The sequence below is a fragment of the Tiliqua scincoides genome, chromosome 12, assembly GCF_035046505.1.
Source record: "Tiliqua scincoides isolate rTilSci1 chromosome 12, rTilSci1.hap2, whole genome shotgun sequence".
In the NCBI taxonomy this organism is placed as follows: Eukaryota; Metazoa; Chordata; class Lepidosauria; order Squamata; family Scincidae; genus Tiliqua; species Tiliqua scincoides.
In genome coordinates, this window is record NC_089832.1 from 2,870,195 (window position 1) to 2,883,347 (window position 13,153).

At 49.4% G+C, this 13,153-nt stretch overlaps 1 protein-coding gene and 1 pseudogene across 1 annotated transcript in view; one reads left to right on the top strand and one right to left on the bottom strand.

Annotated features, from left to right (window-relative positions):
• Positions 1-13,153, bottom strand: part of GPC4 (glypican 4) — a 73,287-nt gene that overhangs the window by 27,585 nt on the left and 32,549 nt on the right. Inside the window, exon 2 of the mRNA XM_066640008.1 lies at positions 9,565-9,723. Within this exon, the coding sequence (XP_066496105.1) occupies positions 9,565-9,723 (159 nt within the window). The remainder of the gene's footprint in view (positions 1-9,564; positions 9,724-13,153) is intronic.
• On the top strand, positions 11,962-12,078 carry LOC136663469 (5S ribosomal RNA; annotated as a pseudogene).

Below are 13,153 nucleotides of genomic sequence, written 5' to 3' on the forward strand. Positions count from 1 at the left end.
CCAGTACACACATCTTGAGCTACTCATCCCACCTCCCATTAAAAGAAAAAGAAATCCTGACTTATGCAATTTTCTCCTCTCAAGGTTAAGGAGAGCCATTTTTGGATGCAGTTAGCAGGATAGTCCCACAGTGGGGTCCCAGAATTATAGGGTGTTTCAAGTAGGAGGGGCCTGGGGTTTATATGACAAAGAAGGGAAGGGGTGGATCACTTGCTTAGCAGGCACAAAGTCGAATACCCCGCATATCCTAGCAGGTCCATGGGGTGGGGGGAGAAATGCACCCGAGATCCTGGACAGAAACTGCCAATCTGAGTTGACAATATTGACCAGGATCGGCCAATGGTCTAACCTGGTACGGCAGCATCCTACATAACCCACCATGGATGAAACCAAGGGCAGGACCGACGCAACACTCAAGGTTGGAGACAGTGAGTGGTGCTTTCTCTTGCAAACTGGCACATTAAGGGGTCTCCCTGAGTGCAAATTACTATCAACCACACTAGCCCATTTTGTCAAGCAGATCGGTTCAGGAGCTCGGTACTTCAAGGATTCCCCTCGACCACATGGGGCAGCCCAAACTTGGCATTCATCATCAGAGATCCTTCTCTGAATCCCCTCACCTCCACCTGGCGAAAAGACTTTCTCAGTTGGGCTGCACTGGGTGTAGACTGCTCTCCCCAGAGAAATCTGCTGCCACCCCTGCTGTCCTTTCAGTTCGAGGCAAAGAAGTTTTTCTTTACCCAAGCCTTCCAGTACATAGAAACTGGCTGCACAATTAACATTTTACCATTTAACTTGGTTTTATTAATAATAATAATAATACAGGTATTTATATACCGCCTTTCTTTGTCTTTATTCAAGACTTTATTCAAGGCGGTTTACATAGGCAGGCTTATTTAAATCCCCGTAGGGATTTTTACAATTGAAAGAAGGCTCTGTCTTTCAAGAGCCACAAAAATTCAGATGTTTCATTCTGAACTGGCCTCCATCCTGGCCTCCATCCTCCCCCGCTCAGAGCAGATGGAATAGCTCGGCTTCAGCTTGTCAGCTGCTTCGAGGTCACACGGTGCCGGTGGCCTCGAACTGGCAACCTTGTGGATGTTATCTTCAGGCAAATGGAGGCTCTACCTCTAGACCAGACCTCCTGGTTTTACCAACTCCTGGGGGCTGGGGGATAAGAATAGGCCCTCAGTTTGGCTGTACTTGTTGTAAGAGGCGACTAAACAGCCACCGGGTAGATGGGACTCGATAACCTGGGAAGGCAGCTCATCTGAGAGAAGGAAAACTCTGATCCCAAACCTCCACTGCCTTGTGGCTACATCCCGTTATGGAAAAGGCTTCAGGAGTCAACCTCCAGGCAAAATCCAGAGCCGGAGGCAGTTCATGGCTGAACACAGTCACGTTCTGGCAACTCCTGCGACGCCGCTGGAACCAACCATATTGGCTTCTGCCTTTCCATTGGACCATTTCAGTGATGTGGAGAGGGGGGATTTGCTGCATGGGTAACAGCCTATCCTCCATACCTACTTCACCCAGGCTTCGCGCACTGGAGAGGACACTCTGTTCCAGAACCACGAGACTGAAGGATGCCAACAACCAACTATATGACTGCTATTTTGTGTTTTCTCAACCACTGCATTTTAATATTGAAAAATACTGTACCACTTTCTCTGAACACAAGAACATCAGAAGAGCCTCACTGGATCAGCCCAAAGGTCCATCTAGTCCAGCTTCCTGGATCCTACAGTGGCCCACCAGATGCCACTGAGAGCACACAAGACCTCGAGATGTCTGCATCCTGGTGGCACTCTCTTGCAGCCAGCATTCACTTCTAAAACCAGGAGGTTGCATAGGCTCATCATGGCTCATAACCTGTGATGGACTTTTCCACTACAAATCTGTCCAATCCCCTTTTAAAGGCAACTAGGTTTTCAGGTGCAGTCATCACACCCTGTGACAAGGAGTTCCACAGATCAGCGACACGCTGGGTAAACATATATTTTCTTTTGTCTGTTCTAACTGTACAGAGACTCAATTTTAGTGGATGTCCCCTGGCTCTGGTGATGTGCAAAGAGGAAAAGAACTTCCTTCTATCTATTCCATGTGTAATTTTATCTGCCTCAGGTCCCCCCTCCGGAGCCTTTCGGACACTGTCCTAGGTGACCCACAAGGCAGCCTATCAGTTTATGTAAGAAACGTCCAACCCCGCCCCCGATCTGCTAAAGACAGGTGAGAAATTTGCAGTTAAATGTGGTCTGAAGGAGTGCCCCTGTTCTTTCTCACAGTGCCTCAATGTTGTAGTTCCATTTACAAAGAAAAGACAAGAGTTTGCTACCACTTCTCAAGTTAGATATTAATTCACTCACTTGCAGAAGCCAAAGACCCCATTGATTAATGGGCTGCTGGGTGGCCCAGGAATAACCCCTCTGACCTTGAAGGGTTGAAAAAAATGGCCAGAGGCCTGTCTCCTATCTTGACAGTTTGAAGGACAAAATGAATTAACACCTTTCGTTTGTCTTGGAAGCCCAACTTGTTCTCAAACAAAAGTTATACATTTAGAGATTAGTTTCTTGTTCTACAGCATTGTAAAGGCATGTGTTTTACAGACACAAGGCACACAAATCAGCCCTCGTTAAATCATCACTTTGATGGATTTTCGGGGGGGGGGGGAGAAGACAATCCCCTCCCCATTGAATGCAAACATTTTTTCACAGGCCAGTCTTTGCCCAGCTCCTTGGAAGGCAGGAGTCCCTTGAATCCTTAGCATTCGTAACTTGCACAACTTCTCAGTTTGCTTTGGAAAAACGGCCCTGTTTGTTTGACATTCAGCACACGGACCAGGTCGAGAAGTACAAGTGCCTGCAACTGCACAAAAACCATAGCATATCCAGCAGGCATGGGTGTCTACCCCGCCACAGGAAAGGATGCGCCTGACTTGCATTCTTTGGGAAGCAATGGTCAGTGGATATGACCTGCCGCTTTGGGCTTTTAGAAAAGCGATATAAAAATCCTCTAAATGAATGAATGAATGAATGAATGACCTGCTGAAAGTGAGGGGCCAGAGCTTTATTTTAGCTGATCTGAATGTCAACCAATACCAGTACAGTGCACCCTCAGTATCCGTGGGAAATCTGTTCCAAGACACCCTGCAGATACCAAATTCAGTGGATAAGTAGATGGAGGTGTGCAGCATAGCAATTACTTACCTGGGGTTGTGCCCGACCCTCTGGAGGTTGCACCTAGCCTCCTGGCCTCCTCAAAAGGCCTCCTAAACGTAACCAAAGGCACTTTGGGTTTGTGTCCCAACTTCTGGTCACATCCAGATGTTCTGAGATATCCAGGAGGTATTCTGAGGCCTCCCCGCACCTCAAAACACCTCCGGATATGACCGAAAAGTCTCCAGCGCAAACATGAAGTGCCTTCCGGATCTGTTCAGAAGGTTATCTGAGGCTCTCCAGCCACGGGCTCTGCATCTGCAGACACCCAAATCTGCAGGTGCCGAGTCCATGGTAAGGAGTCCACAGCACATGTCCACAGTACATGTCTACCAGTTCTCAAAGAAGAGCTTTGCGCTGGTCACAAAACCACTTTCCCAGAACAGAATTAAACATTAAAATTACAAAGAAAGTTACATGTCAAACAAACACCCAGCTTCTACCTGTGCAGGTGTCTTCGAAAGACACCCTGCCCTCCTTTGCCATATCTGTTGGTGCACAGAGTAATGCTCTTAAGAAGTGGTCCTGGGCATCTGCTGGCCACAGTCTTGATTACATTTGCTAGGCTTGTTGGGGGCCGGATTAAATTGCTTCAAGAGCTGTTTGCTGTTAGCAAATCAGCTACCGCAATTCCACACACCAAACTTTCCCATGATTGAGGAAAAGGTCCCACCACTTCCCCAACCCCCCCATCCCTCGTGCAGGCCCCCCCCCAAAAAGCCTTGAGAAAGCGACACACCGAGCACAGTCGCACACGTACAGAATCCATGGCTGAGAAAGGAAGCGAAAGAAGGCGCTGCCCGAATGCCGCGGAGCTGTTTGGACTTGGCCAACATATGTTAGCACTTAGCGGCACAGGAAGCAAGCTTGCTCACAACAGCTCGGAGAAACTCAAGCCTCAGACGTTACACCCTGGGCTGGGGCAGTGGCCCTCGAAGGAGCCAAGAGGCAGAGCTCTGGAAAAAAAGGAAGAGTCCCCAGTGATTAAGAGGTTGCAATGCACAAACCTGAGGGTCAGAGACTTCGCGTGGAAAAGGCCCCTGCGGCAGCCTAGGAGCGTCCTGGGGCCAGAGGGTCTCCGAACTGTCTATCTGCCTCTGAGAAAACTTCATTTTTCTTGGCAGGGCAGGGGCAGAGGAAGGATTAAATCCTGTTGCTCTTCTCAACTGCCCGAGCACCAAAATGATGGTGTCCAGCATTCTCCACCACCCAAAGCCCACCTGCTTCTAACCCCCACCTCTCTCTTCTCACTCACTGCCTCTTATGCCTGGACACTGCTTACCAAGATATCTGCTTCTCTTACGTTCCTCAAAATTTCCTCGGCACCCTTTTTCATGAAGCCTTTGCCACAACTCCTTCTACAGTGGGACCTCCTTATCAGTGCGTTTGGCACCTGCAGACTTGACTCAATGCGGGTACTGACCCCACGTATGGAGCGCCTCAAGGACCTTCCAGACACCACTGGAAGTGTATTCCATGTCCGGAAGGTCCTTGAGAACTTCCCCGCGGATTCAATTGCCTGCAGAAATCTGTACCCACAGGAGGTCCAGGAATGGATCACAGCAGATACCTACTGTATACCCTAGTCCAGTGATTTTCAGCCCTTTTCATTTCATGTCACACCAGCAAGGCACTAAAATCGTCAAGGCACACCATCAGTTTTTTGACAATTAAAAAGGCTAAACTGCTGTCAATGGGTGCTCACATCCCCCAATGGCCCTACTGATAAATGACTCTCTCCCAAATTCCTATGGCACACCTGGAGATCGTTCGGGGCACACCAGTGTGCCACAACACAGTGGTTGAAAATGGCTGCCCTAGTCAAAGAACATACACAAAGAGCTGAAATAACAAATTCTTCCCTTGTCTACCCTTTGCTTCCATTTTCCTTGCTTTCCTCTTGTCATTTCCCCTGAACAAATTACACAGGCCTAAAAAATTGAGGGTCAGAAAAGTTTTTCCCAAACTTTATGGTGGTTTGATATGAATTTGGGGTGCTGATTCAAAAAAATGGCATTCGTTTTGCCCTATCACGTCTAGTTTTGGAGATACTGTATAGCCTCATTAGTGAACGGTCCAAGCTGCTTCCTCATGAGGAAGCCATGGTGTAAGCTACCACATGAGGAAGCTGCTTGAACCATTCACTAAAGAGGCTATGCTGTGTCTCCAAAACTGGACGCGATAGGGCAAAACGGATGACATTTTTGGAATCGGCACCCCAAATATACCCAGGAATTAGTGTAACGTTTAAGGAAGCAAAATGTGTGTTGGCCTGTGTTATCAATTGCAAGCTCTCTGGGGCAGAGACCAGCCCTCTTCGATTTGCCATGGCCCAGTTAAAAACATTTTTTGTTCACGTAGTTGGCATCAGTTTGGTTGTTCCAGGGCTCTCTGTTTTTCGGTTATTTTCATTAATAAAAAAAAGTCGAGACCTGTTTGCTTAGATACAAGATCCATTTGTTGAACTGATTTAAAGAACTATGGGTTTTTGTTTCATGTGATGCCAGCCAATTTGCGTGCTCCTTTGGCAGTGGAAAGGTGGCACAGGAATCCGATCAGAGCAGGGCAGCATTCTCTCTGAACCATGTCACTCCTCTCCAGTGCTTTGTCAATGACTGTCTTCTTTTTCCATAGGGCATTTCCACAAGCGCCGCAAGGTGGTTTTGCCATCGGAGAGCATGACTGTAGGGTCTCCTCTTGTCCCTGCCCACCCTCTATGCTTAAGGGCACATGCACCAGTGCAACTTTAGCTCTCTTCAAGCAAGGAGAAATCAGACTGATCTCCTCCACCCCCGCCATTAAAATATACCCTCAAAGTCAGCAGCCACGTTAGATGAGCCGACCCCACCCTTGGCTCCCGGCTCGGAATATTTCTCATCGGGGCCTCTGAACTTGAAAGGGATTCCAAAAAGGAATTCTTCAACACCTGAGAATTTGAGCAGAGGCCTTCTAGCTCCTCCTGGACCCTGGAAAGCCACAGCGTCCCAGCAGCCAGCAGGGGGGGGGGTCTCTGCTTGCTCCTGTTCTCTCCCCCCCCCCCAACGTCTCTGCTAGGTTTCATTTTACACGTCCCCTGCGTTTTAAAAACAGATAGAAATGGACATGCTGGATGGAAGAGGCCAGGAGAAATCCTGAGGGCTTCTCAATACCTCCTGTCACCAGCCTGAGGTCTTGGCTGTGCCTAATTGACATTTTGAGGTGGTGGGAGGGGTCTGTTCCAGGACACACTGTTACCCTGCATGTGCCCAATCTCGTCTGATCTCGGAAGCTAAGCAGGGTCAGGCCTGGTTCGTACTTGGATGGGAGACCGCCTGGGAATACTGGTTGCTGTAGGCTTATACCATAGTCTTTCGAGACTGAAGGTTGCCAACCAGACCCTACGGACACCAAATTCTATTGATAGTGAAATATTCAAAGTGGGCTGTGCTGGCAACCAGGAGTGCCTTTCAGAAGCCTCCAGGAGGCGCACGGGGGGATGGGACGCTGTGCACGACCTCCCCGCACCTCAGAAGACCTCCAGGGCATGACTAGAAGGCACTTCTGGCCACATCCAGGAGGTCTCTGAGGCTAGTCGTGGGCTTGGCCTCTGCGAATATTCAAATCTGAAGATGCCAAGACTGCAGATATGCGGGCCACTGTACTCAATCCTCCTAACAGAAGGACCAGGGATGGATGCAAGGATCTTCAGCACACAGTGCACGGGCTCCACTGCTGGGGGCCTTAGCCTGAGTCACACCCTCAGTTCATCTACCCCAGCAGAGCCGTCTAAACTGACCAGCAGCCCCTTTGTGCCTCACCTGGAACTACCTGGAACTCACCTGGAACTACCAGGAACCGAGATTGGACCCTTCTGTCTGCACTGCAGGAGAGCTCTAACCACTGAGCCTGAGCCCTTCCCCAAAGCCTTGACCCAACTCCAGCAGAATGCCAACCAGCCCCCGAGGTCACATTCTTCCTCTGAAGGACGCTGCCCCCTTTCCATTCACTCCCATTCTACAACAGCAACTGTTAGGAGGGGGGGGCGGTTTGAGCTCAACCTGCCTTTTTGTTTGCAGAGTGAAAATGTCAAAGGCCGAGCAAATGTCAAGGTTGAGATCAGCAGCTGGGCTGAGCAACCCCTCCCCCTTCTCATTCAGTCAAGGACAGACCCCCCACCCCAGACACTGTGGTCCCCACATCAAAAAACCCAAATGCTGCTCTGAAACTATGTTGCATATTTATAACAACAAGGTCATAAAGAAAAACGTGGGGGGGGGGGGTCAGAGAATAGCTTGGCCAACAGGGACTTTCTGCGCTTGCACAAATGGCCTCCCCATTCCATTTGCTGCAAAATTTGAAATAGCTTCTAGGTCTATATCATTTGTGGCATTTGAAAAGCCTGCCAGGAGGTTCAACAGCGACCCATCTCTTCCCCCAAAGGCAGAAGAAGTGAAAACCGACACCACTGGCTCACACCCATTCTGTTCTCCTACAGACCTGTCTGGCTCTGTCACCTGCCTGTCAGAAGCAGACAAGAACTCGAGGAGACCTTCTTGGAGGAGGAAGATGACCCTGCCACTGGTCTGAGCACCTTTAGAGACCACGGGGAGCCAGCAGGGCGCTGAGAAGCCCCAAGACCACCACCCAGGAAAGTGCCTTGTTCCAGCATACTGCCACACCTGAATGGCCTCTCAGCCCCTAGGTTTAGACTGTCCAAGGACACCTCCAGGATCCCAGAACCATAAATCGGTCCAAGTGGAGGCACAAGGCCTGCTTAGGAGGGAGAAGGTAAAGAACCAACATGTGCTCCACACATGTTCCAGAGGGGAACGGGAGAGGAGTATTGCTTTCCACTATCGCGGGTGGGCTTCCCAGAGGCATCTGGTTGACCACTGTGGGAAAAGGAAGTTGGACTAAATGGGCCTTGGACCCAGTTCAGCTGGGTTTTTCTCATCTTTGTATATGGGCGGCGGCGGCGGCAACAACAAACATTTGTATAGCACTTTCTGCGTGTCCACAGTGCTTAACGTGTATCATCCTGATGTCATCCTTACAAGAACTCTGCAGGGGTCAGTAAATATTATGGTGCCCACATCACAGATGGGAGAGACCAGGATAGAGAGAAAGCAGCCAGCCCCGTGGCAGAAACAAGGATGCACTAGGGAAGTCCTGAGCTCGGTTTCTTCACTGCAAAGCTACACCAGCTCTCCGACATTAAACACCGAGGCTCTGTTGATGCTTTAGGAAGGGGAAGCCTGGCAGCTTCTAGATCCAGGCAGCTTCTGAGCAGAACAGTCTCCCTGTTCTTGTGGAACAGCCAACCCTGACCTACTGACTTGCTTTCTGGCTCTGTCAAGGTCGCACACCAGCAGCAGCCGCAATAGGATCAATCCCAAGAACAACTGGATGGGCAGTGTATAAAACACCACAGTGAGAATCAACACACAGTGGCCCCTCCTTATCCGCTGGCATCTGCAGATTTCACTGTCCATAGAAGAAGAGGGTCCCCTTTAAAAAGGGGTTTTTTTTTGAAGCACAAAACAGCTGTTTTTAAAAAGTATGAAACAGCAAGAAAAGAGCTTTCCCTACCTTTGCGCTGCAAAAATCATGCTGTTTGCAAGGCTGCAGAGTAGTCTTTGGGGCAAGCCAGGGCCAAGGGAGGGGGCTGCAGAACCCAGACGTAGCTTCTGGTTTCACAGAAGGTTGCTCTGCAGACTTGCAAACAGCATGATTTTGCAGCACGAAGGTGGGGAAGGTTATTTTCTTACTGATTTTTACTTTTTAAAAAACATTTTTAAAGGTATCTCCAGTATCCACAGATATTGGTATGGGGGGGGGGGGCAGAATTGAACCCCTGTGGATACCCTGTGGACTACTGTAGGGCCACGATCATGGCATTTCCAGCTTGCACTGAACACTGCAAAACCAAGGAGGGACTCTTACACGGTACAACCAGCTGGTGCCCTCGAGGAACTGCAAGAGCAAAAGTTCCAGATTTTATTGCAAAGTGCGCTGCTAAAGAATTAAATCGGAGTGACAAGTCGTGCTCCTCTTGTGGGCAACTAAAGAGGCTTAGGCTGCAATCCTAACCACACTTTCCAGAGAGTAAGCCCCATTGATCAAAATAGGACTTGCTCCTGAGTAGACCTGGTTAGGATTGTGCCCTTAATCAGCAAATACTTCTGTGAAACTGGGCTGCAAAACCAAGCAACATTCTAAGCTTGCGGCTGCCGTTTGTGAGTCACGCTACACCCCGAGTCCAGGCCGGGAAAGGAGAGACAAAAGCCAAGCCCATTCACCTGTCCTCGTGCAGTTTGGAAAGATATTTTAGGAGCCTCCAAAGTGGACTAAACAAGCCCATAGTGCTTACCATCAAATTTGTTATATCGGGAGCTGAAGGTGGCTTGCAAATTGCTGCTCAGTTCCACCACGGCGCTCCTGAAGTCGTGCTTGCTTTCCTGGCCGTATTTCTCTTCCATTTCGGGCGAGCAGCACGTGTAGCCCTGGGGGCAGACTTTCAAGTGATCACCTGAAAAAACATGAAAGGCCAAAGTTATGCACCAATCTAGGATAACAATCTCCACCTCTAACATGCCACTTCCAGGATGAAAAAAGCATGGAAAAGGGGCAAGTACTCTCTGGGGATCAAATGCACTACCACGGTACTTCTCAAACCTTTAAGTACTGGGATCCACTTTTTAGAATGGCGATCTGTCAGGACCCACCAGAAGTGGCATCGTTAACCAGGAAGTGATGCCATGTCTGGAAGCGACATCATCAATTTAGGCTTCAAACCTAAACCAGGATTGGCCAAAGGTGCCAATGCACAGCGCTTTTGTGCTGCTATTTTGCATAGCTCGGAATTCAAACGTTCCAGCTCGGAAGTCAAAGCACAACACAAACCTAGATTCTTCTCCAGTCACACAGCCCTTCCCCCTTTCCAGCGTCCCATCTTCCCACCTATTCAGGGCAAAGCACCAGGCCTTTCTCCCACCAGGAGACCACCCTGCCAGGCAGCTCTTCACCCAGTATTTTCAGCTCTGTATTTTCAATCGAGGCTGAGCTAGGTGCTATGTGACCCAACTGAAACTGGCTCGCAACTCACTTAGTGGGTGCTGACCCACAGTTCAGAAACTTTGCACTAACGTGAAACGTGCAGGACTCTCACTACAGACATCTTATCAATAGTGTTGATTGATCAAACCTGCATAAATAGTTGTGCCTAATGTAGCAGTTTTTGAAGGAAAAGGATACATTTTGGTTTTTGGTGGTGCGTGAAATCTGGCCAACTGTTGAGGAAATTGCTCGTGAGAGCTCCTACTATGACTCACAATTTTCACTATTTGAGATTATTTGCAGCTGCCACCACCAGCAGAACAGAGCAGGAACATCTGAGGTTGGCATTTGTCCCCAGAGGAAACTGGTGCCTGTGATCCTGATCAGCAACATAGTAAGGCAAAGGGTTAAAAGCCCTCTATCCTCCTCATGCCATAGCCCTGATGAGAACCAAAACCTCCCCAGCCCTTGTGCAGCCTCTACTTAAGAAAACATCACTAAGTGCGTCAGCTCTAACTACATCACAAATGTGACGTGTTCTTTGGATCCAAGACTTATTGGACTTCAAACACACTGCATCAGGGCAGCTGTTCCTCCCACGGGCGGGCTGGGTTGCAGCCTCAGTGCTGAAATATCAGGCCGTCTTTCCTTCCTCCTAGGAAGCACTTGCCGAGATCCTCAACCCCAAATACCTTCCTCTTCTCTCAACGCACCAGCCTGTATCATCATCCTTAATGGTTTACGACTTCCTGCGAAAGCAGCTCTAACAAAAAAAAATATATCCCAGGCTAATCCAATTTCACACTAGACTTGTGGTCTCCTTTTCAAGGGATATTAGGGTTCCCCTCATCACTGCTAATTAGCACACTTTTCCAGGAAGGAACGCCTGTTAGTTCAGCAAAAGTCCTGCAGCACTTTGCGTTAACCTGAGAAACGTCTTTCGGCATCAGCTCCTGCAGGATTGATGCCCCAGCTTTGGGAGATGAGGCAAGTGGGCTGAAAAGCTAGTCAATAAATCTAAGAACTTATAAGAACCCTGCTTGATCTGGCCAAAGGTCCCTCTAGTCCAGCTTCTTGTATCTCACAGCGGCCACCAGTGCCCCAGGGAGCATACAAGAAAACAAGAGACCTGCATTCTGTGGCCTCTCCCTTGCAACTGGCATTCTGAGATACCCTACTTCTAAAACCAGGAGGTTGCACATACCCAGCATGGTTTGTAACCTGTGGTGGACTTCTCCTCCAGAAATCTGTCCAATCCCCTTTAAAAGGCATCTTATCCAGACACCATCACCACTGCCTGTGGCAAGGAGTTCCACAGATTAATGACACACTGGGGAAAGAAATATTTTATTTTGTCTGTTTTAACAGTCCCACTAAAGTTGAGCACTGGATGTCCCCGGTTCTGGTGTTGTGTGAGAGGGAAAAGGACATCACTATTCCATTCCTTGTATAATTTTGTTTGTCTCAATCATGTCGTGAGAATGGATGATGGCCGGATCCCAAAGGATCTCCTCTATGGAGAACTCGTGCAAGGAAAGCGCCCTACAGGAAGACCACAGCTGCGATACATCTGCAAGAGGGATCTGAAGGCCTTAGGAGTGGACCTCAACAAGTGGGAAACCCTGGCCTCTGAGCGGCCCGCTTGGAGGCAGGCTGTGCAGCATGGCCTTTCCCAGTTTGAAGAGACACTTGGCCAACAGACTGAGGCAAAGACAGCAACTGTTACCCTGCACATGCCCGATCTTGTCTGATCTTGGAAGCTAAGCAGGGTCAGGCCTGGTTAGTACTTGGATGGGAGACCACCTGGGAATACTGGGTGCTGTAGGCTTATACCATAGTCTTTCGAGACTGAAGGTTGCCAACCAACCATTTGAGGCAAAGAGGCAAAGAAGGAAGGCCCATAGCCAGGGAGACAGACCAGGGACAGACTGCACTTGCTCCCAGTGTGGAAGGGATTGTCACTCCCGAATCGGCCTTTTCAGCCACCCTAGACGTTGTGCCAGAACCACCTTTCAGAGCGCGATACCAGAGTCTTTCGAGACTGAAGGTTGCCAACAGTGCAGTGTCCCCCCTCAGGTGTCTTCTTCCTAGTCTGTAGCATGTAGAGTTCTGATCTGAGGGTGGACACAAAGAAGCCCATGAAGGAAATTGGTGTTGACGGCAGCAGATACAGGTTCAAAAACAGCGACGGCTACTCAGGAAACACACCACTCCAGCCCCTTTCTTAATGTGCAGCCATCCCCCATAGCTCCCTTTCGCATGTCCAGGGCATCCACTGACTCACCCCAACAGGAAGCACTAACACAGCTTCCGGTTTGGACTTTCCAGACCTGGTTCTGGTCTTGACCCTCTCTGGCTCCGATCTGGCCCTCTTGACCGACCCCCCCCTCCAGTTCCACCTGATGGTTGCCTACAGCTCGGCCCTGACAACTTCTAAGTCAAGGTGACAACCAACATGTCCCCCACCCCAAATGCAATACTGCTGGAGGTGGGCAGAGGTGCAAAGGTAGACAAGGAAGTGCAACCCTCATCTCTGCCTTTCTTATGGCCCCGTTGCTAGCCACACCAAGTCCGCGTTCCCATTTCGTTAACAATCTCTTTTCAGTCGCTTTTGCAATAAAAATTCCTCCCGATAACCACTACGGCAGCCCGTAACTGAAGCAAATTCTTGCAAGACTGCCAAGAGGCTGAGAAACAGGCCCTTAGAGGAGTGCCGCCCAGGCCAACAGGAGGGGAGACTATTTTCAGCAAAGCTTTTTGCTGCCGAGTGCGAACTCAGCTGCCGGTTTGTCGCCTGGGCCCGAAGAATAGACGGGTTCCCTTCTAGGATCTAGCTGGCTGCCTCAAAACAAGAAATTCTAATTATTTCTCTGGCATGCACTTAAAATATCCCACACAACCAA